General features: G+C 38.6%; 1 protein-coding gene across 1 annotated transcript in view; it reads right to left on the bottom strand.

Annotated features, from left to right (window-relative positions):
- Nucleotides 1–2,786: 2,786 nt before the first annotated feature.
- Nucleotides 2,787–23,407, bottom strand: part of LOC131779221 (uncharacterized) — a 22,197-nt gene continuing 1,576 nt past the window's right edge. The window contains exons 2-25 of the mRNA XM_059095750.2: nucleotides 22,239–22,421; nucleotides 21,503–21,720; nucleotides 20,402–20,507; nucleotides 19,614–19,707; nucleotides 19,430–19,481; nucleotides 17,157–17,219; nucleotides 16,232–16,490; nucleotides 15,430–15,721; nucleotides 14,594–14,686; nucleotides 13,668–13,740; nucleotides 13,136–13,228; nucleotides 12,675–12,713; nucleotides 12,170–12,259; nucleotides 10,823–10,939; nucleotides 9,933–10,124; nucleotides 8,985–9,128; nucleotides 8,714–8,833; nucleotides 8,322–8,401; nucleotides 7,959–8,094; nucleotides 6,975–7,097; nucleotides 6,622–6,723; nucleotides 6,185–6,195; nucleotides 5,421–5,553; nucleotides 2,787–4,621 (exon numbers count right to left, since the gene is read on the bottom strand). Of these exons, the coding sequence (XP_058951733.2) occupies nucleotides 4,574–4,621; nucleotides 5,421–5,553; nucleotides 6,185–6,195; nucleotides 6,622–6,723; nucleotides 6,975–7,097; nucleotides 7,959–8,094; nucleotides 8,322–8,401; nucleotides 8,714–8,833; nucleotides 8,985–9,128; nucleotides 9,933–10,124; nucleotides 10,823–10,939; nucleotides 12,170–12,259; nucleotides 12,675–12,713; nucleotides 13,136–13,228; nucleotides 13,668–13,740; nucleotides 14,594–14,686; nucleotides 15,430–15,721; nucleotides 16,232–16,490; nucleotides 17,157–17,219; nucleotides 19,430–19,481; nucleotides 19,614–19,707; nucleotides 20,402–20,507; nucleotides 21,503–21,720; nucleotides 22,239–22,421 (2,861 nt within the window). The 3' untranslated portion in view covers nucleotides 2,787–4,573. The remainder of the gene's footprint in view (nucleotides 4,622–5,420; nucleotides 5,554–6,184; nucleotides 6,196–6,621; nucleotides 6,724–6,974; nucleotides 7,098–7,958; nucleotides 8,095–8,321; nucleotides 8,402–8,713; nucleotides 8,834–8,984; nucleotides 9,129–9,932; nucleotides 10,125–10,822; nucleotides 10,940–12,169; nucleotides 12,260–12,674; nucleotides 12,714–13,135; nucleotides 13,229–13,667; nucleotides 13,741–14,593; nucleotides 14,687–15,429; nucleotides 15,722–16,231; nucleotides 16,491–17,156; nucleotides 17,220–19,429; nucleotides 19,482–19,613; nucleotides 19,708–20,401; nucleotides 20,508–21,502; nucleotides 21,721–22,238; nucleotides 22,422–23,407) is intronic.

The following is a 23,407-nucleotide window of genomic DNA, read 5'->3' as shown; positions in this document are numbered from 1 at the left end:
GATATGGAAGAGCTTTACAAATTTAACAAGTATGCCACAATGAGTTACCTCAGAATTGTGACTAATGAATGAAAGGACAGTATCCTATATCCTTCGACGAATATATTAAAAAGAGTTTGACCTATGGCGCCCTTGTTAAGATTTCGTCTTGAAAAGCTAATCTAACTAGTATCAAGATAGCCCTTCTATGTTTCATCAGACTATTCTTAGTCTATTGTCAACACTGCGCACAGTTCCATTTTGCCGGAATTATCACCAATGCAGTTTCATGCTATCGTGAATCTGTAAAAGTTTGCATACGACTCAGTCAGAATTTTTTTACTTCGAAGACGTCGATAGTGATTCTCTATGTTTCTTTTAATTGATTGCTTATACAGATCATCTTGTTCACAGAGACTCCTTTACAGCAAGTGACTTTGCAAAATTATAATCAGCTAACTTGAGCTAAAGTTAACTGAAATCTCTACACTTTCTCCTCCCTCACACACACCCACACATACACATACGTATGTGGTATTAAAAGGCGCGGAATAAGTTTCTGGGTCACATTTGTTTCAGATTTTGGAATAAACATAGTAAAGTTGCTCTAAAACGCTACGGTTCCGCCACCCGTCACGCTTTGTTTTCAATTCTGCTCACATCCAACAAAACCAGCACGTGTTGTATCAAAAGTACGTGCCTCTTCCTTTCCTACAGGTGTGGACAACTGCATTATCTGAAATTCTAAGTCAATAATGCATTTACGGTTGCACCTGACAGCGTATTATTTTTCTTTTACCAATTTGTACGTGCGCTGAAATATTTTTATCTAAACATTACAGTGTTTGTTTTTTTCGGTAAAACCGAAGAGACTGCAAATTCTCGAATTTATTTTGCAATAATCCAAATTTTGAATTACATTTTAGAGGGCGTTTTATGAACACTCCATTGTGGCCACTATCTTGGACTTTCAAACAGCGGAGAGTTGCGGAGAGAAAGGAATTTCCATTAATAGGGGGTACGATAGACAAAAGCCTTGAGGCGCAAACTTGCGTTTTGCATCCAAAAGTAGTTCAATGGACCAGGCATTAGAGTGGTTTTCCTCACTGTTTCGTAAACCACAATTCATGAAATCCACTTTGTTTTGCGTTCCCTAACCTGAAAAAAAACTCTTTTGGACATTGCTTACCCAACACCTAAATTACTCAAACCCCACCCCCCTTCTCCGTCCCAGATCGTTTCTCTTGTTCTTTGCTAAAGCAAACTATTACATCTCGCGTCTTTCCTTCGGATGATCAACTTGAGGAAGCCTCTCTTTCTCTACCCGATAACTGATGTGAAAATTTTTCAACTTCAGGTTGCGCTACCACATGTTTGTTTAAGGACAGATAATTAAAACAGTTTCGAAATGTTCGATGTTGTGAATGTATTTTTCTGCATAAAATTCAGGTTGTGTAAGTGCTTCGCTGGAGAAATAATTTTGAAAAAATACAACATAGAAAAAAATGATGCTTGTATGACTCCAACAAGACATTTTAAAGAAAGATTCGAGGATTTTTTAATTTTTTTTCCTGAGAACGTGTACAAATAGTCAAGTAATTACAGCAGCATCATTCATTGTCTAGACAGGGAACCATACAGAGGAGATATTTGTCAATAGCAATTTGCCTTTTCACCTGGAACGCGCCACACTACTGCATGGTTGTCTGGTTCAAGCTCTGACCTCTCAGACGGTGTGTGTTCCAGGATGGGCGATTTAGACACCTTGATTAACAAAACGGCCTGAAACGTTCAGTTACAATTACACTCTTCTCTATAAAGAGTGAGATACTAAGACTTATTACAGACTCATTTCTCGGTCAATCCAAACAAAATACGGACCCTTCTTGCACAATATATACGGTCGACACTTGTTCACTAAAAAACTGTTCATGCGAGAAAATAAATCGTGCGTGCGTAATTCTATTTCATGCGATACATTTCCGATCACCCTAAGAGGAAATGTACAAGATAAGAGCTCTTTCTAGACATCCTGTTTCTTCTTTTAGTTTCTTTTGCCCTTTTTTTATACAATGCGAAAAAGCAAGCAAACTATGCGCACGCGAAAAGGCTAAAATTTCTAACCCTTGCTTTGCACGTACGTGACTCGTCAACTCTAAACACTTGACAGTGTTTATCCGATCGAAGAAAAGCAAGGGAAAATGAAACATGCAATGAGCAGAGTGGCCAAGAACAGTCGATTTTACTGACAGAAATAAAGTCATCTTAAAGGCGTTTGAAATCTAATTCAGTGTCTTTTATCCTGTAGAAAGACTTAAGAAGCGTATAGATCTGTTTATGATCGTTTTTCTGAATCTTAAACCATAAAATAGCAGTCCATTAATAGAGGCAAAAACGTGCACCTGAAAAAAATCTGGAGATTTCACTCCCATCATCCGTCTAGGCGAAGTACGACAAAGCGTAAACATCATGCTTTTCACCAAATTGACTGGAATATTATTATTCTTATCTTATTCCGCAACAAACCCATACTAGCGCGTGTTCTCGGCTCTCAAGCATAATACATGTCCTGATAAAGTCCTAATGGTATTGCTATCGCATATTTTATATGGAATTATTTCCATCTAGTAGCGGTGTTGACCTAAAGACACAAAGGATTTAGTGAACAGTCAACGTATGTATTTTCGTCACAACGAGCCTCTCTCGTGTACTGCAGCTTGGGTCGGGTCGAAAGCTTCATTTGAAAAACGAAACTTTTATTGTGTGTATTTCTGCAATGGGTCAGTAAAAAGTTAAAATTTGAACAATCAGTTTGACAGTTTTATTTGAACTCATGCTCGTCACAAAATAATTTCATAAACTTTCACTTTACACAAACACAGAACTCGAACTTTGCGAACTTTCTTCCTCCCTCACCATACAGTACACCTTCGACATACTTATAGGGGAGGGGAGAGAGAGGGTGCGATGTAAGTCCCTATTTGATTTCACGTTTACCGTCAGCCTTGTACCCTCCCCTCCCCTCCCCCGTTCTCTTCCACTCAGTTCCATCCCCTCCCCTCCCCAGTACAGCAATGGTGTCCCCTATTCACATTGGAAATTTGAAGCTCGGTTGCGGAGTTATAGATGCGTCAAACGGATTTTCGTTCCCCTGAACTTGCTTTGATTTAATTTACAGTTTATCACAAATGAAAAAACTTTTAAAATTACAATATCATACAGTTTCATGATAAATTGATAACTCTACATTCTTGTTATAATCCCAAATTAATGTGACTTCTTATTCTATTTCCGAACAAAAAGCAAAATAATTATTGCGTATCTAGATTGAGATTTGACTATTTTGGAAACAGAAATTATGTAATTACCAATTATTTATGTCAGGTTACAAAATTTCGTGATGCTTTTTTTAAAATATCACTTTGACAAGAAATGTTACCTGGTTACCGGCCATACTAAAGAAAACCCCTTTACAGGATACAAAATTTCCTGAAATTCGCTTACATAAGCCTTTTCTTCATCAAAGGGTGTCCATTAAAATATTCATAAAATATTCAGTTATTTGTAAAAAGTATTCTTGATAAATTCGATAAAAAATGAAATTCTCATAGCATGCAACTGCAGTTACTCTGCCCCAGAATTTTCTACAGCTAGTTCTGCAATAAGCTTAATCACATTAGCAATTTGATTGGTTCTTTCTTATAATCTTTCGGAGGACAGACGCATACATGACGTCACCATAAACAATTGTCTGCTTCTTTATTATATTAAACAAATTAAACAAAATTCTCCATGTTGCCGTGCGTCTGTAAAGTAACCGATTACAGAAGACGTCAAAATGTGGTAAGAACATCAGTGACACTGCGCCTCACGCGCCAGTTTTTTGTTCTTACCACGTTTTGACTTAACCTGTAATCTATTACTGGACACCTCGCTTAGTTAGCGCCGGACTGGCGTGATGGAGGTCGAGGGTTCAAGCCGCAGAACAGACCAACATTCAGGCTGATAAAATGATCGAGGAGAATGTGCTGCCTTTGCTTTGACAACGGCAAATGGTTAGACATTCCAGTCTATAAGGACGCTAAGTCATAGACCCCGGTCTCCTGTCTTTTCTCTGTGATGGTTAGCACGGGACGTTAAGAAGCTACCCATTTCTCTCAAAGAGTAGGGAACATAGCTCCCTGTGTTGTGGTCCAGCCTTGTCATTGTTTACACAGGCCTCCGTTTAAACCAGCTCTGAGCTGAACTAGGCCAGCCTGTTTAAATATCGCAAAATACAGATACAATACAATACAGACGCACGGCAACATGGAATCTTTCTTCTAAATTTACATGGTTGAAATATACCATGTTAAATAATATTTTCTTGTTAGGCATGTTAAATACTTCGTGTATGTTGTTAGCAATAGGTTCCCCATAGAAAGGCTCCTTGCAAATCCAGGCCATGAGCTGACATTTTGCGATCACAATTCTATTTCGTGAAAGTTGACTGCTATCTCCATTTTGTAGGTCATGTCCTTTATCAGATGAACTATCTCAGAGTTTTGCGCAGATCTAAGTTTCCACAAATTTCTTCGTACTTTACCAGGAAACTTCACCTTGGGAAATTTGGAAGAGTGATCACCTCAAATTCATCCTCATCCTGTACAGAATATCACAATATGATTTTTAGTTTCTTAAACTTGCGATCATTTCATTGAGTACCAATTCAAGTTCTTGCCGCTACCTGTTGTTCTGTTTCCCTTTTAGGAGTCCTTTTTTTAAAATATTCGATGCTTTCGGTTGGCGATGCATATTACAGCCCGCAGAATGACTCAACTATTAGGATCCAAACCTCCCTCTTTTACGCGACCCAACCCAAGCCTCCCGCTTTTTTCGCTCCGCTGTAACTATATGCGCCGCTTACTTTTTCGTTTGAACATCAACAAAATTGAGTTACTTCTTGAAACGTTTGTTAAATGGCCTTCTAGTTAACTTAATGAAACTTTACAGAAAAGGTTCAAGAATTCTTGAAGACATTAAACGGTCATAAACGTGCTCCACGAAGCAATTTCAACGTCTCTTAAAGCCCCAAAGTTTGCATTTAAAATCGACATTAACATTTCACATTTACTACAAGACAACAGTACCACAATTTCTAACGATTTCGGCTCAGGTTGTGTTTCCTTAATAACCATCGCTTCGTTTGATAAACAGCTGGTAAAGTAATGTCGTGTCAGAGGACGTCATATCTCGTGTGTCCAAAAAAAAAAAAAAAAAAAAAACTAAGCAGTCATACACGTGGACAGACAAACCGACATACAAAGAAAAACTAAACGAACGTCAAGTAAGCCTCATGAAAGTTGCCGTTAATCAAACCTCAATTCACGGTGAGGGTATCCTTCATATTCATGCATAGAAGGTAAAACGAAAACAACAACGACGACAAAATGCCAACTAACCTCTTCGTCAACTTGTCTAATGTTGTTTTGATGAAAGCAGTTCTCGCATACTCTTTCAGGATTCATGTAACCAAACTGAGGTAGGCGAATTCTCTGTTTTGTACATTCACTGCAGAATACTTGACCACATGCTCTACAGAGAAAAAGTACGCATAATTATGACTTATTGGATAGCCCTGTAAAAACTTTCTTGAAGTTTCTCAGCCTTATTACGGTAAAGGGAGATGGGAGAGATTCTACGTCTAAAGCTCATTGAAGGTAAACTGCTCAAAAACAGCAATTTTCAATTGAGCGTCGAAGGAAAACCAGGATTACACTGACTTTGCTTCAATGCGATCTGTGATTTGTGTGGTCTCTAAAAATCGCGTTACCCTCACAACAAATTAAACCAATTGCGACTTATTTCTTCGAGTTTCCCACCGCTTCAGAGAGTCTGCCTGTTTTTACTTTCATTTCACTTCTTATTAGCTCATCGCAATATTAAAAATTGTTCTGAGTGGTCCTTGTAATTTCTTTGGTTAGGGTAATGTAAATACGCTCTTCAGTAGGGTACTATTAACGTTTTACCAAAAACATGGCGCACGCTTGAATACAACTACTCTGATGACTGCCTCTTCGGGACAAGCCAGCTCTTGATAGAACTCGAGACTCGGCCAACTAATTGTTAATTATAATTCAGTTATCACATTACGTTAGGACACAAGTTTGTTTAGTCCTTGAGAAAGGATAAAGAGATAGCTCTCAAAGGGTAACGAACTGCTCACCTGCAATGATGCTGTCCAGCGGGTGTCACAAAGGGAAAGAGGAAGAAAAATAAATGTAAATGATTACAAAGAAATTTTAACAAGAACACAAGTTAGTAATGAAAGTCATCATAATGCAGCGATTGCAACAAAAAATGTTAAAGGAGTAACAATTCGCTCCCAGATGAATTGAGGAATCGAGGAAGACATTGTAAAAGGAGACAGAGGCCTAAAGGGTTATTCATTGTAACCTTAAGTTTAATGCATATTCTTGGGGTAGGTTCACAGCTTTTTAAAGAGGTTTCGTGTTTACCATTTCATTCCTTCAAAGTTGCAGCATTTGTTTCAAATACAGCAGCCACTGAAGTCTGAAAGTTTGAGTTTTCAAGTTCTATTCGTAGGATTTTAAAGAAGAGCGGGTGCATAAGTTAAGAGAATTGGTGAGCGAACTTAAATACCTTTCTTCTGAACTGAGTGAATCTCTGCTTACAGTCGGCACATTCCCGCGCTCGCTCATCCGGGACCCATATAACTGAGTCCAGTGGCTTGGTAACCACAGGCTGAAATCATCAAACGTAATAAAGACGATAAATTCTGATCAACCTCTCTTGTTTTTTAATCCTTATTTCCACTTGAGTGTGGCCTGACTGCTCTTGTCTTCGACAGCGTCAGGCATACGACTGTACAATGGGCGGAAAGTTTATTTCTTCCAAACTATCTGATTCTTAACTCCATAGATGCTTGCTCCCTCTGACTAGCCCAGCAAGTAGAACGCAACCGCCCCTCCCCCCACCCCGAGGTGCGCCCTTACCTCCGCGTCTCCCTCGTCATCCTGGATGGCCGGATCCTGTGTGGACCAAGCCGTCTCGTCGAATCTTAAGAAGTAGTCTACCCACAGCTGAAGTCTTCTTGGGTTGGACACGGGAAATAATGTCTGCAAAAGGAAAGGAAAGGAAATATGAAAGTGGCCCAGTCACAATACGAAAAAAAGGAGAAGACAACAACGACGAAGAAGAAGAACAACTGCGACAAGGGAGACTGTCAGACTAATGCCTCCTTTTCTACTACCTCAGTAAATAAGAGCGGGACATGGCTCGAAAACATCCTTCGGGTTAAGAGTGGGTAAGTTCAACGGTATTCCAATCAGTATCCGTAACATGACTCGTCATGTTTTTCGTTGACCCACATTAGGAGTGCTCTCTTACCATTTTTAAGAAGGTCAAGGGTTTTACTTCCAAAAGGTATTTTTGTTAGAGAGTTATAAGTCTTTAAAACACTGTAAAGAATTTTGAAAGTGAAAATGCCTCAATTCCTCCGAGAGCGTGTGGTGTTTGAATGAAGGAAATAACATACTAAGGAACTTACTTAGGGTAATTTGGTATTATCAACTGAGTTGATAACATAAATTGGCCACCGTAAAGAGTTTCAAGGCTGACGTTTCGAGCGTTAGCCCTTCGCTATTCTCTCGGACGAAGGGCTAACGCTCGAAACGTCAGCTTTGAAACTCTCTACGGTGCGAACTAACGTTATCACCACATTTAATAATTCTAAATTACCTTGTTATACTCTCCCACCGACGCAGTACCATAGTTTCTTTAGAAACTTACCCCCCCATCCCCCTTTATCTAAGGAACATACTAAGGAAGGAACAAACCAAGAAACAAACTTCAAAAGCGGTGAATAGTACGTGGGGAAATGGGAATTTCCTTGGATTGTAAAACCATTGTAGAAACGTTTTAGGGATGTTATCATTGAAAACTGTTCCGGTGGAAAAAATCGTGCATTCTAGTCTTACCTCGTTATATTTTCTGTAAGTTGGATTTCGGAAGGCGTCTTCATCTGCTCTTAAGTGAGCCCATAGTGATAAGGTTAAGGTTGAAACCAGAAGCTTTTTTCGGTCATTCATGTTATTACAAAGAAAATTTCCAAACCTTCAAAAGAAGAACAGTTAAATCAGGATACACGAAATTGGTAAGGAAGAAAGAAAAAACGTTTAGTGAAGGAGAGAATGTTGGGCAGGGGGAAGTCTACAGGGAAAGAATTGTAGAGAGGAAGGAGAGGGAGAAAGGGTGGAAAAGGAGGAGAGGGAAGGGAAAAAACGGTAAATGGGGTCGAGGAAGAAAACATCCCCCGTGACAAACAAATAACAACTACTTACCATTGTGAATTAACCTGGTCCGCTATTTTAACTAAATACAGCGGAGTAAATTCGAAAGCACTAGGAAATTGTTGCACAATCTGAAAGGCACAAAACAAGCCTAAGTAACATCAGCGACGAGGGAGGGTTTGTGAGGTTAGTTCCTAAACTAGCCCATAATCATGTGACAAACCAGGTAGAAAGAAAACAATAACAATCAAACAAAGACATATGATCCACTTAATCGCATAAAAAACAGAAAATGGGTTCCACAAAATTTAAGGGCAAGTAGTAAGGTTAAGAAAGCTTAAAAGGCATTTTTTTACCAGAAAAAAGGAGGGAAACATTTAAGAGGAGTATCAGAAATACATTAACAGACAAACAAAAATTTCGCATCAATTTAATCAACTGACCTGCCATACACAATCCAAGAACTGTAAAAACACGGGCGACCGCTGACTAGGACATGATGGATGACCAAGCCGATCACGGAACCGATGACCAAAAGATATCCACTCTTTTTCTATAAGAACCTTGAATTGGAGACATTCAAAGATATTTTGAACTCTGTAAGAGGAGAAGTATACTCCAAGAAACATTTGATCATTTTCTTTGCGATTAAAAAAAAACCACTCTTCTAAAATTTAGGTTTTAAAATAAAGTGCGAGAGTATGACACGTGTACCTGGAATCCTGTTAATGTTCTGTAGAACGGATCCAGAAGGAGCTGAGCTAGTGACGTCAGCTGTGACGTTCGATCCCACCCGTCACTGCAGTGCACCAGGGCAGCGGCTCCCTTATCAACAAACCGTGCTATTGTCACGGCACCCTAGAGCAAACAAATAGACACAATAAACAAACAATTTACAGCGGAAAAAATGAAATCACAATAAAAAACACCTCTAAACATGACATCGGAAAGACCCCTACTGATGGAACCAAGTGTCGTTAAACTGACGAAAATAATCTTTAAAGTTAAAATTTCCTAGCGCAAATGGGAATTATATATTGAGTGTGGGAAAAATCAAAATGAAGAACCACTTTTTAGAACTGGAAGTTTCTGCGCGCCGTCATGTTTGATCGTAAAACCAGTATTATCTGTACGATCCCCGAGAAATTCCTGCAAACAAAGGAGCTTATTTTTTTATAGTTGTAAACTGTGTGACTTCAAGCGATCAAATTTGGCGCCTACCGTGAAATTCAAACAGCACTATTGCTTGCAATTGTTTCCAGCAATTTCGGTTTTTGTTTACCATTTGTACTAACAATTCTCTACGATGCTAGACTTTTTCATCAGTTTAACGGCAACTTGTTTCACCGGTGGGGACTTCCTGAACTGGGTAGAGGGGTGATAAATGAAAGAACTTAAGCCACAATCTTCTTCATTCTCCAAAAAGGCATCAACTTTTAATGACAATTTAACTTTTTATCAAAACAATTAGGAGAAAATGGAACAAAAAAATTGTCACGTCAGTAAGTCATAGAGGAGCGGGTTTACTGAGATTTTGATTGCTCAAAAGAGGGTTTCAGTCCTAAATAGAAAAACAAATACCATCAGTGTATCAGTACTTGGACGATGGGGAGAGGTAAAAAAAAAAAGGTTGTTTAAGTTCAATAGTCAACATGACAGTACCTTTAGTATGCAAGTGATGTAAGCCAACCACTGTGTGGATTCCAAATGAGACAGCCATTTCTTTTGTGCCGAAGACTCACAGACACCTTGCAGTCTGTACAAACTGTCTCTCACAGCATGAATATTAGGAATATCAAGAAACAACAATTGACAGCCCTGGTATCGGTTTACTGTGTCCTCTGTTCCCTTTCCCTGAAACAAGGACATATTACGTGTATAATAATGTTACCTAACAACATCCTAGTAGTTTAAGTACGTGATTTGTGATAGTTGTTCAAATCAACCACGCATGGAGAATCGATCATGCCTGTAAACTAGCTCCAAGCTCATAACCAGGCTCCGACTAAAAAGGTCAATGAATTCGTCAGCGAAGTGAGAAAAACATTTCTGTGAGTAAGCCATGAAGCACTGGCAGCTTCAGAAATCACAGAACTAATAAGAAATGCGACTCCCTCATACGCCAAAAAAAGCCACTAACTTCGGTATAAAAAATATTTCAACGTATTTAACGGAAAATTAAGAAGTTTTAATTTGCTAAGTGCGCAACAGCATTTATTTACATGTGGCAATGACGTTTGCTATCTGATCTCATTTTCGGCGCGCCCATGTAGAATAATTGATGAGGAGATTGATCTTAGCATAAGTCCCACACGAGATAATGAAAATTGAGTGAGTGAGTTCAACCGCAACAATGGAGACAGTAAAAGTAAAATCTTGGAGGCAGGGATGACTATAATCAAGAAACACAACAACAAGAGAGCGATAGGACAGCGGATCGGTGAAGCAATACATTATCAAAATGCTCACATCACAGCGGAGCATAATATTTAAGCCGAATGGCTTTAAAGCTGACGCGTCACCAGCTGACAGGCGTTCAAATTCTAACTTACTTTCAACATGTTACCACCAGCTGCAAACATGGACCTTGCATCAAAGATTACCAGCTTATCTGTAAATTTGTTACACTTCCTAGCAGTGCTAATGACAAGTTCATCATCAATTGAGTTCTGAAAGAAGGCAACATAAAATTGAGGAAATGAGCTATGCGTCTAAATGTCCGCGTCAGTCTGTCGGTCTGCCCTTCTTTCCGTGTCCGTCTACCTGTCAGTCTCTGTCTGCTTGTGTGCCTATCTATTGGTCTGTCTGTCTGTATGCCTATCTGTCAGTTTGTCTATCTACCTGTGTGCCTATCTGTTGGTCTGTCTGTCTGCCTGTGTCTATCTGTCAGTCTGTCCGTCTGTGTGCTTATCTGTCTGCCTGTCTGTCTGTGTGCTTATCTGTCTGTCTGTCTATCTGCCTGTGTGCCTATCTGTTGGTCTGTCTGTCTGCCTGTATACCTATCTGTTGGTCTGTCTATCTGTCTGCGTGCTTATCTGTCTGTCTGACTGTCTGTCTGTATGCTTATTTGTCAGTCTATCTGTCTGTCAGTCTGCCTGTGTGCCTATATGCCTATCTGTCGGTCTGTCTGTCTGTGTGCCTATCTGTCTGTCTGTGTGCTTATCTGTCAGTCTGTCTATTTGTCTGTCTGTCTGTCTGCCTGTGTACCTATCTGTAGGTCGGTCTGTCTGTCTGTCTGTGTTCCTCTCTGCTGTCTATCTGCCTGTGTCCCTATCTGTCTGTCTGTCTGTTTGTGTTCCTATCTGTTGGTCTGTAAATCTGTTTGCCTGCCTGTGTTCCTACCAGTCGGTCTTTGTGTCTCTCTGCTTGTGTGCCTATTTGTCGGTCTGTCCGTCTGTCTATCCGTCGGTCCGTCTGTCAGTCTGGCAGTTTATAACTTTCACTCTTTAATTAACTATACGTTACTCGCCAATACATCACAATTTTTTTAGAAACCGTCTGTTTGTCTATCTGTCATTCATTTCACAGAGACATAGAAAGGCAAACGACTTAAAACAAATAAATACATCTTAACAGCCCAACTTAATTAAGTCAAGCAAGCCGTTTTAAGTGTATAGCCAATAAAAAAGCGGCAAGTTGGCTCACGTAAGGGCTATAGACCAAAAAGAACGAGGGATTGGAATTTAAGATGACAAAATAAAATTCTGCTTCCTTATTGGTCAATTTGGGTCAAACATAACCGTTGAGAAAATGACGCGCTCGGTTTCGATAGACATGCGATAATCCTAATTTTTATGGAGCGTCCGTTCGGTCGCTTCAATATCATCGTTAACATGGAGGTCTTTACAAAAATAAACGAGACTTTTGATTTCTCACTAACTACAAATAAGTCTACATACCTTAAAAGCAGGTCCAGTCTTCGGCTGTGCACAACGCATAATAAAATTACCCTTTTTGAAATTGTACCAACACAGGACTGGAAGACGGCCCTATTACAAAACAAATACGGCAAAACTTGTGATTAATTTCCTTTAACCACGCCTGAAGTAAATATTAGTAATAAGCAAAAAAACTCAAACATGTAGAGACGAAAGTCTGGAGCACTTTCTACTATTTCAAGAAGAGAGAAGGAGATATATCCTTTCCCTTCCCTTCGTCCTTCCACGATGTATGTGTGGCTATCAAAGCGGCCAAAAAGTGACATGTTGGGCGAGGGATGGCGAAATATAACTAACGAAACACGAAATGCAAAGATACGAGTTCCTATTTCAAGAGGCCCAACGGCGTTATATTACAACAATACAATTACAATCTCTTAACCTAAATAGCCTCCATTGTTATACAAGTCCGTGGTCCCGACAACGACTGTATCAAGAAGATAAACGAAGCACTACATTTACTTACTTTGCTTCGAAATGCAGCACATTCTTTCAGTGTAGAATCCTGTTGACAAAGAATAGGAAAAGTAATCACCGGGTGAACCCACGCCGAATTTCTAACACGGAGCTACGGACATGGTTCAGAATGTTCTCAACTTCTTAGACTATTTAACTTCTATTAAACAACTACGCTGTCCTTAATCACTTAAATTGAATTTCAACCAATCAGGCAAAAATTAAGATCCCACGTACTAACATTGTTGAAAACGGAGATTTCTTCTATACGCCTTAGCCCTCCAAAAACGCTCCTCAGAGTTGATTTCGTTAAGAGAGCGTGAACGGACCCCAACAAAGGTTTTCGAATACGTGTGGACAGACGACGTCAAATCGTATACGCTACGAGTAGACCCGTATATTTTGAAAACAGAGAAAAAAACGTTTCGTTTTTAATGCTATCAGGAAAAGAGCAGACGTAACCTTATTCACCTGTATTTCTCCAGGAACATAAAACAGTGGCGGGTACGATGAGCAAAGGAGAAACTCTTGGTTGATTATACTGACACGCCATTTGTCAGAGACCTACAGCAAAATTAAAGGATCTTTTCATCTAAGAATCATCACTTCACTATGATTGGGCTCATCAAAATATTTCAACACAAATCAAACATCAAAACCCGATACCAAGACATGGTGAGTGGGAAAACGAGTCCATATAAAAGGGGTTAGGCGACGTTGTGTTCCCTTGTCAGATGAATTTTCAGCACACAACATGGTTCGTTGTTACAAAGGAGTCATCACATCGGAATTACTGTGCACTAGAAAAAGATTTCACTGATGGAAAGTGTTTTACATATGTCAGATCAGGGTGCTGATCACAAACTTTTTAATGATAGCTTGTTTCACTCCATTGTAAAGGCATTACTGTTACGAGGTGGTTTATTCAGCCGAGATGCAATTTTCATAGTCAAGAAAGAGATCTACCCGAGTGATCCCGTTTGGGATCTCCACGTGGACAAACCTGTTGCCTTGCAAACTCCTCATGGAAGTCATACACACTCCAGCCGCTTAGTTCTGTGTCCCTTGGCAGTATTCTGGGTGATAAGAAGAAAGTTATCTTGAATTCCTCCAAAATTATGCCACAGCTAGTTAATTAAGTTAGTTGAAAAATATTATTCTAACTTTCATTTGACTGGTCCCGCTTTAAGTGACCGATCAAAACAGATAGACTAAAAACAAACCCCTCGGTAATGGGTGACTACAACCGCTTTATGTAGGTGACTGTTAAATAGAGGTAAAAATTACAGTGTTTAAAGGGAAAGAACTAGGGACTTTGACAACCAACCGTTTACTACAGTTAGGAGAGGGGGTGGGTTTCGATGCCAACTATAGATATTCCTCCATTGAATTCCCAGAAGAGAGGAAATCTGCAAGATTTTCGACATTCCTTGGACGACTGGATTCCCATTGATTCTGACTAGACAATTTACCCTTCGACTAAGCTTCTTCATTCTTTATTGCGACTGCGGTTGGCATCGAACACGAAGGAATTCGTTTTGTGATGTTAACATTCATGTTTGTAACACAATACCCTTTTTGTCCCCCCCAAAAAAGACAATCTACCATCAACTGGGAAATTCTCCGAATCTGAAGAAAACGACCTTTAAATTATAATAACCAGTTGTTCTGATTTCACTCTGTAACTGAGCATGTTGTGCATCTACCCCTCCCCTAACCAAACATTAACCCTGGATTGATATTGGTACACTACTGTTGGGTTAGAGGAGGAGAAGCTGCGCGGTCACACAGCTACTGACATTGATCCTAAGGACTTTAATTACCGGGCGGCCGAACGTATTTGAAATCTCTAACTGTGTGACTGCATTACACAATCGAGTTCAAAAACGACAGTAACAGTTATAATAATACGGACGAAAATTTACTCACTTAACAAAGTGCAGAGATGGAGGATTATCAACAGCATTCATGGCCAGGTATTCTAGTCTTTGATAAAACACACTAATGTAAAGATTTAAAAATCTGCAAAAAAATAGAGAACAAAACTATTTATCTTACGATTGTTGTCAAATTGTTGAAACACTATACCTGAAACGGGGTTCGCTATCATCAATAGAGTGCTTTTTGATTGAATGTCGTAAGACCGAAACCAAAGCAATCACCACAGCCAATCAGAACGAAGGAAGATATCACCGGGAACCAATGAGAACTCAAGAGTAAAAACAAGCAAATAGGCCTTTTTCGATATATCAAAATTCTAACATGGCTCCGAGGCTAAGAGGAACAAGACAAAAGAAATTAGTAATCCATCCCTTTATCTCGATGTGATTTCTTTTGTTTTATTCCCCCTCGTAGCCAAATTGGAATTTTAATATACCGAAAATGGCCTCTACCCTGTAGCGCGGGAAAACGCGAGCGTTGAATCTAATTGGTCGAGAAAATGACGCGAGTCTTGTGCACCAATTACCGAGCGAAGTAGAGTAAAAGCACAGCCTCGGAATACTTTTGACACTCATTTGAAACTTGCTCTTTATGCAGACAATGATGTTAAAACTCACTTGAATTATATTTTTATCATAAACTGCATTTATTAAGCTTTCTTCTGATGTGTAGTTTGCTAGGAGTTTAGAGAAACTAGCGCGCGTACGAAGTTTTTCCCGAAGGGGAAAACCGTGAAAGAACATGATCACGGAGAAACCGTTTTCAGCCTCAACAAGGTTCGTTTTGGAACTATTTGTATACCAAGTTATTCTATTTGCACTCACGTGGAGGCCGGTATCAACTCAGTCTTTAATCTCTCCGATGCATTACTCATTGATCCAACACCGCTGAGAGCCGCTGCTAATAATCCTGGACCCAACACCCCTGAGGTACCTTGAGGAACAAGCTGTGGACCATCAGACCCGTGTGAGCTGACACCCGCCACACTGCTGCTACTACTGCTACTGCGTGACAGGATCCGGAAACTGCTGCAACTGCTGGGTCGTGTGAGGTTTCCCGCAGACTCATTTGCCGCGAGAAGGTCTGTTGGTTGAGATTGGTTTGAAGGTTGTTTCCCTGTTGTACATAATGTATAATCAGCGTTAAGGTGAACAATTTCTTTAGAAACAGCCAATCAGAAGAAAGGAGGATAACAAAAGGAGCCAATGAAAACTCAAAATAAATAAATAAAAAAAAAGGGCGGGAAAACGCGAGTGACCAAACGCGCCTGGTTTTAATTATGTATTTGATTGGTAGAAAGAGTAGCACACATTTTCCAAACCAATGCAAAACCAATGCAATCCTGCGTTACTTCCGCTGCTCAAAATTGAAAACTGCTCAAAGAAAGATGTTAAAAATCTCAAAACACGAACGTGAGATAAAGAATATCTGAATTCTCAGTAGGGATCAGAAACGAATCAGTCTGTCGTTTGCATGTTTTGAACAGTAACCATTGTGGGACACATTCCTTTGTCATAGACTGAAGGTGGTATATTTTGCGGCGTTTTACTTCGCGGGATATTTCCAGAATGGAAAATTATTTTGGAGAATCAAGGAAAGCCATTTCCATAACACCGGTCGTCTCACCATCAGTGCCTTCTCCCTCCGAACCTGTTGACGGCAGGCTTGAGTCTTTGACACATTCTGCATTGCTGGGTTGTAGTGAAGCAAGAATAGAATCTGGACTGGACTGCATACTTCCTGGATCCGGAGGCATATAAAAGCTGTGCAAGTATTGAGGTTTTCTCATGAAGATTAGCCGGATTGTGCGGAAATCCCAACATCTTATAGTCAAAGTCTTCACATCAGAGAAACCAGCATTGCCTCTAACAGTCCTTGAAACAACCTTCATGAAAGACAGAAAGGATAAGTTATGCGTTTAAGCATTGGAGGTGCTGATAACTTATCCATCAACCTCAGAAGCGTTGAGCCAAATAACTTATTAATAATCAAAGGTTGAAAACAGAGTGCGGGATCTAACAACAAATAGAGGCATTTTCTTGATTACAGGTTTTGTTGACATATATAGATCTCAATTCTCAAACTAATTTCCTTTCTTGGTTTTATTTACATGCACTTTTTTCATTTCATAATAAGTCTTACAGTTACTTGTGGGTGTGTTCTGAAGTAAAGTGCACATCTCATACAGAGTGTACTCCATAGTGATCTATAGGGAAAACAAAGCTAGTTTTACAGTAAAGGCATATCCACTTGACACTGTAAGGTGATTTCTGAAAGGAGGGATAGGACCAATGCCTGCTCTTGTGGAAATAATGAGGCCATTAGGTAGTGAAATTCAGCAGCAACCTCAGTACAGTTTTAGGCAGCCCACAGAGTATCTTATCAAAATTTTGCTTTGAGAAGCTTCACATCACACAGAAAAATCAATATGACATCAGAATGAATGTTATTTACAAATTAATTCTAGGGTCTTTCTGCACTCCTTCCTCCAATGTAGTTAAAAGAAAATAGATGAAAATGTTTATGATAAATTCAACTTAAGGAAACTTACTTTTTCATCTTCCCCTCTGTCAACTGACTGGATGTTATTTAGTGCAACTGTCAAAGACATGTCCTGTAACATGAGACCAAATGAAAGAAAAAATAAAATGTGTGTTTCCAGAAAATATCCATACCCCCACCACGGAGGGAATTGGAAATTCCAGAGGGGTGGGGGGGTCAAAGTCCCAGGAAATTCCAGAGGGGATGGGGGGTAAGAGGCGAAATTTTCGTCCAGAGGGTAGGAAGTCGATCGACTTTCTTCGTATGTCAATTGGCGCCTTTTACCTACTTTAGTGGGACGTTCTGAAGTTTAAGTTGTTAAATTACGATGCTTCTAACAGTTCTGCAGCAAAAGAAAGTTTTCTTTTATCCTTGTAGCGCTTTGGAACATAAATAACATCAAATAAAGAAGAGAATCACTTTGTTTTTCGAACGGAGCCGCCATTACTCGTTACCAGTCTCCAAAGATTACAACCAACAGGAGTGGTTACCTAGGGATTTTCCTCGGTCATAACACGTTTCGCGTTCGTAAAATTTACAAATAACTGTCTCGGTCTCGCAAAAAAAAAAAAAAAAAACGCTGGTCCCGCCGTCTCGCAAAGTTTCGCATAAATTTACCATTCACTACCCCTTATTGACTCCAGCCATCTATTAATTTTGATCTGCACTGAGCTTAATTCCGTTACATCATAATGTGTAGGAGACTTGACGATTTCTTTATGGCTTACTTGCTTGCGATGTTACAATGAATGATAAGTACAGTCGTACCGTAGTAGAAAACAGTTGATAGTAACATTGAGAAACATTAGGATCCAGGGCTTTGTATATATGCGCGTGGGACTGGTAACTAGCCAAGGTTTGTTTATGCACAATCGGACGAAATTATCGACCCGCTGTTAACAAGAATCAATGCTTGTGTGGAGAAATTTTACATTAGAGGCTGGAATTTGGAAAGATGAGTTCAAAATAACTTACTGCTGACTCGGTTTTCTCTTTTGCTCTCTTATTTATGACACAATTTTGTACAAATTTACGTTGCTCAATGTGATTTCGAACGTTTCCATTTCAAGTGCACGCAATTTTCTCAGTACATTGTACAAACTTAACAGTTCAAAAGTGTTTTGTTGCGACTTGTACAGTTTTTTTCTCCTTTCGTGTACTGAGAATACTGTGTTAAATGTTTAAGGATAAGTATTGTATTTAAAAATAAAGCAAACATTAAGTTTAAGCTAGTTAGCGACGTTTACCTTGCGCGTGTACGCCATCTCTCGAATATACACGCGACAAAATCACACGTCCCTCTTGTTTGTTGTTTGCTACGAGAAAAAAATATATTTCCAGGGGGTATAGGGGGTGGTAGAAAATTCTTTGGAAATTCCAGAGGGGTGGGGGGGCTACCACTGCTACCCCAAAATGGAAAATCCGAAGGGGTGGGGGGGTCCTACATGAAATTCCCTCCGTGGTGGGGGTATGGATATTTTCTGGAAACACACAATATGAATTAATCAGTATCTTCACCAACATCAGTTGAGTTGCATAAAAGAACAAAATGTTCTTGCATGTTTTGTTACATCATAAGCAACACTAATTCTTCTTGTAGACAAGTAAAAGGTTTCAGACAACAGAGCCATCAAAGGGTTACAAAAGCTTTGTTAGAAATCATTTCAGAGCCATCAAAGGGTTACAAAAGCTTTGTTAGAAATCATTTCAATTTTAATTGAGGTCTAAAATAAATATTGCAGCCTTACTATCCTTTCTATCATCCTATCAAAAATTTAATCTCCAAGAACACATTTCCATGAGTTATTGACACTTCTGTGTACCATGAAAATTTTGGGAAAATTGACTGTTTGCAAATTCTGGGGATTGTTCTTGATATGCATTATTAGGCTCATGCAGGAAAAATAAAAGATCCTGCAGTACAGAACACTGCAAAAAATGGCAAACTACCACTTTTACAGACTGAGCCAATAAACTTTTGACAGAAAAAAAACCAACTACTTTTTAATTATAAGAAGAAACCTGACCTTACATTTAAATAAATTTTCTGAATCACAAAACCTAATTCCCACATGTTCAATGATAGAGTGGTGACCAAATTTAAAGATATAACCTTTACTGCCTCACTGCCAGTAATACTCTGCTGCTAGAACAAAAACAATTGCCAATTATCACTAGTTCCCAACAGAAATATCAGTCAGAGTTTATTCCAGATGAGGAAAAAAACACTTCTATGCAAAATTAACCCTCACAAGATTTTCCAGCAACATGATAGATACTCACATAAGTATACCCAGCTGCAGTCAAACCAGACAAGTGACAGAGAATCACAAGTCTGCAAAGCAAATGAAAAACAAATAAATTTAGAAGCCAGCATGTAAATTTATGCAGGACAGCTGTTATTAGAAAAATACAGTAAATGTCTACTCATTTTACATGAATACAAAACACTGCAAATAATGCCCACCTGAAGTTTGTAAGGTACATTCGCCCAATACCTCTGTGTTTACTGACTTCAACAACCACATCATCAATAACCATCTCCACTCTTTCTGCATCGCCTGCCAACATGTCAGATGCAAAATGACTACTACAAAATATTAACCATGTAGATGGCAGCATGGCCTTTTTGCTTAAATGCTGGAATTCTAATCAGGGGGTTGTGTCATAATGCCTGCTACCCTGCTACTCATGGAATTTATTTTCTCTTTTCCTCTGTGAAATTTATTGGCTTTGCCCTGAAAACAGTAAACTGGTTTGCCTCCTACTGTAACAAAGAGTTTAGGTTAAAAAAAATCTTATTTTAATGCAGAGTTACAAGTTACAAAAGTTACAAAAAATCTGAATAACTAACAAACCAAAAGCACATACAGTATTGCTGTTAGATTATTAATAGCACCCTCATTCTGATTAGTTCAAGTGCTTGTGTGTAATTTTTCACTGCTTATATAGAGCCTGAAAATTTATGCCAGCATAGTTCCAACAGTATTTTGTCACACCCACTTTTGTGCCCTAAAGCTTGTAACTGTTATTCATCTTGATTAGCTTTTCATTTTCAATGTGAGGTTAGGTGAAAACAAAATGAAAATTTTAATGAGGATGAAAATAATCTTACTGTGTTTAATTTGCAACAAAAAAGAGCACTTTAAATACAATTATATGGATAGGGCCTAAAAATACTCTGTCAGCTGATAACTATTGAAACAGTCAAACACACATGTTCCACAACAAGATTTCATTGTACAGTACATGTACCTGGAAAATCAACCACAGAATCTCCAAATGCAACAGGAATCTCAAATCCAGGTTTCCTTTTGCAAAGTGAATACAGCTCATAGTCCATACACCACCTTGGTACTGGCTTTAGAAACAGAATCAAATAATGTTTTAAATATATCAGTAAACTCACAATAAAAAGAAAATTCATTTATTAAAAAGTAGAATAAATTAAAAAAATAAATAAATAAAAGTGAACCCATCACATCACTTCAGGGGTCAGAGGTTTAGAGGAGGTTGTTACTTAAGTTGAACTTGTATTAACTCTTTAAATCCCAGATCAAATTTATACTTCTCCTTACTGTCAACCATACAATTCTTATAATGTTAGTTCAGAGAATTTAGTATCAGATCAACTAATTATCCCCAAATTGATATTTTTCTTTATTCTCATCACTTGGTCACTTATGGGAGTTAAAGGGTTAAGTAGCACCATATTAAGTGGTCACCCTGTATTAGGCTGTCAGTTATCAAAGTTCCAAATTGTTTCCCCTTAATCACTGTAATTTTCACCTCTATTAAGTGGTAACCTCTATTTTGCAGTAGTGGTCACCCTTAACTGAGTCCCAACAGCCTGTTTGTTTTGTCCTCTACCTGAGTTGAAAGGTCACTTAAGCAGAAACACTCAAATAAAACTTGGAATAATCTTTCAAGTAAAATTTAATCCATGTTTCTCTCCTGAAATCAATGTTGGTTGCATAGCGAGTTTTTGTATCTGGAGTGGTCAATTATGGCATGCAAATTTTTTTCCTTATCACTTTGTTGTAATACTCCTGTTCTGTAGAACCTGTACTAAGCAGTCAACCTTTATTAACCTTTTAACTCCCACGAGTGACCAAGACAGAATTTCTCCTTACAATATCAACACAATATCAAACAGACAAGTGATGAGAATAAAGAAAAAATATCAATTAGGGGATTATAAGTTGATCCAATACCAAATTCTCAAAACTAACATGATAAGAATTGTATCACAGACAGTAAGGAGAATTACTAATGAGATCCCTGTGGGTAACCGCTTGTAACAGGTTTGACTGCACTACTAACAATAACTGTGTGCAACTTAATATCAGCCAATACCTGAGATGCCTTCAAGGTCAGTTCCAAAAATATATCACCACGAATATTTTCTTTGGCTGAACCTCTTCCCAGGGGGAACCAGCAAGCTGTTGTTTCTTCTGACAGAAGAGAGACTGGGATTTGAATCTTACCCATGAAGTCATCACGATTGAGAGTATCATGGTCCCACACATCAATCTGGATATAGTGTTGAAGGCAGCAGTTCATGGCATTCTCAACTAAAAGAAAATCACAATTTTCAAAAAAAGTCAATACAAAGAGATTTTAGGTAAAGCCCATCTATTTTCATTATCCAGCTTGTAAAGAATATACTACATGTCGCTAATTCAGCTGACAATGGCCTATCCATTTTCATTTCACAGCTTGTAGAAGACAAAATGGTTTATACAGCCCATCACAGTGAGTGCTTAACCCTATATACCCTCAGAATGACTAACATTTACTTCTCCTGAAAGTAATACTACTGAATCATTCATTACAATCATAAGAATAAAGGAAATGATCACCAATCTAAGAATCTTTGATTGCTAAACAAATTCTTCTTGTTATTACCAGGGATATGTATAGCGAACAGTAAGGATAATATGCATACTGATGTTAGGGCATAAAGGGTTACACAGATCATGCCTGGCAAAACAACACAACACCAACACCTTCCTCTGTGCATCTCCTTTACAATGTTCAGTAATAACAGTAATAGTGATAAACAACTATACACTTCAAAGGATGGTCTCACTTGATTCATTCTGCATGAGCTGAGGTACACCACTGACTTCAAACTGTAATGTTTCATGCCATACTGGAGCAATGGTGTTATACTGCACTGCCGTACGCTTCTCCTGGTTGCCAACAATCACTATACAATATGGATCAGACTTTCCTGTGGGGTCCATAACTGAAAGGTTTCGCCCCTCAACAACTGCAGAAGAAAAATTACAATTGAACATGAATCATGAGTTCCTCAACCATTTGCATGTAACTGCCAAGATCTAATTGTTAATTCTCCTCTCTGGCCGCAACACATTTCCTTATTAATTAGCTAAGAGAATTCAAATCAATATCAGTATCCGGGCAACTGCCCACCTACCCCTCCCCTAACTCAACAACAGTCAATTGATAACAACTTAAGGTTAATGTTGGGTTGGGGGAGGGTAGGTGGGCAGTTGCCCAGATACTGATATATTTATCTGAGAATTCAGTATTAGATCAAGACAACAACTTCTTCAAGATAACTTTGAGCATTCTCATTACATGTACCTGTTTTCTGGAGGAATTGATCAGATACTATGGGGAGAAGTTAAATTTTAATTACTCACTTTAGAGAGTTGAAGGGTAAAACATCTAATTTAGAGATAGAGAGGTTTTTTTTTTGCAAATTTAGATATGATATTTTCTCCTGAATTTTTCTACTGAATGATAATGATGATCTTTCGAACTTGCTTTTCTGGTCCCATGTTTTCATGAATATTAATTGGTCACATTTGAGATCAGTCACTACTTTCTCCCACCAAACAAAGCAGATGTCCTGAGAAATTCTTAATGCTACTGCTATTACATTAATACAGCTTCAAAGAATGATAGAATTAGTAATGTGCACACACACTGGCTATTTGAAACAAACTGATTTACAACAGCATTTTAGATGGTATAACATCGCTGTCGTAATATGTTTTTGTAAATACTTTGTAAAATTGTGGCAGTGATGCACAATGATTTGAGAGTTTGTGATGATATGTATTCAGTGTTATTTTAAGCTCATTGATATTTACATATCTGATTATCTACACTCTTGATTATTCTATATACTTCCCACAAGTCCAGATAATAAAAAAAGCCTTTCGTCTTACGTCACCAAAATTTCAACGAAAATCAAAGAATAGGAAAGTTTCACAACACTGCAGTATG

Source organism: Pocillopora verrucosa, chromosome 8 (genome assembly GCF_036669915.1).
Source record: "Pocillopora verrucosa isolate sample1 chromosome 8, ASM3666991v2, whole genome shotgun sequence".
NCBI classification, from domain to species: Eukaryota; Metazoa; Cnidaria; class Anthozoa; order Scleractinia; family Pocilloporidae; genus Pocillopora; species Pocillopora verrucosa.
The sequence above is the reverse complement of the archived record's forward strand: the minus strand, read 5'-3'. Positions and strand labels throughout refer to the sequence as shown.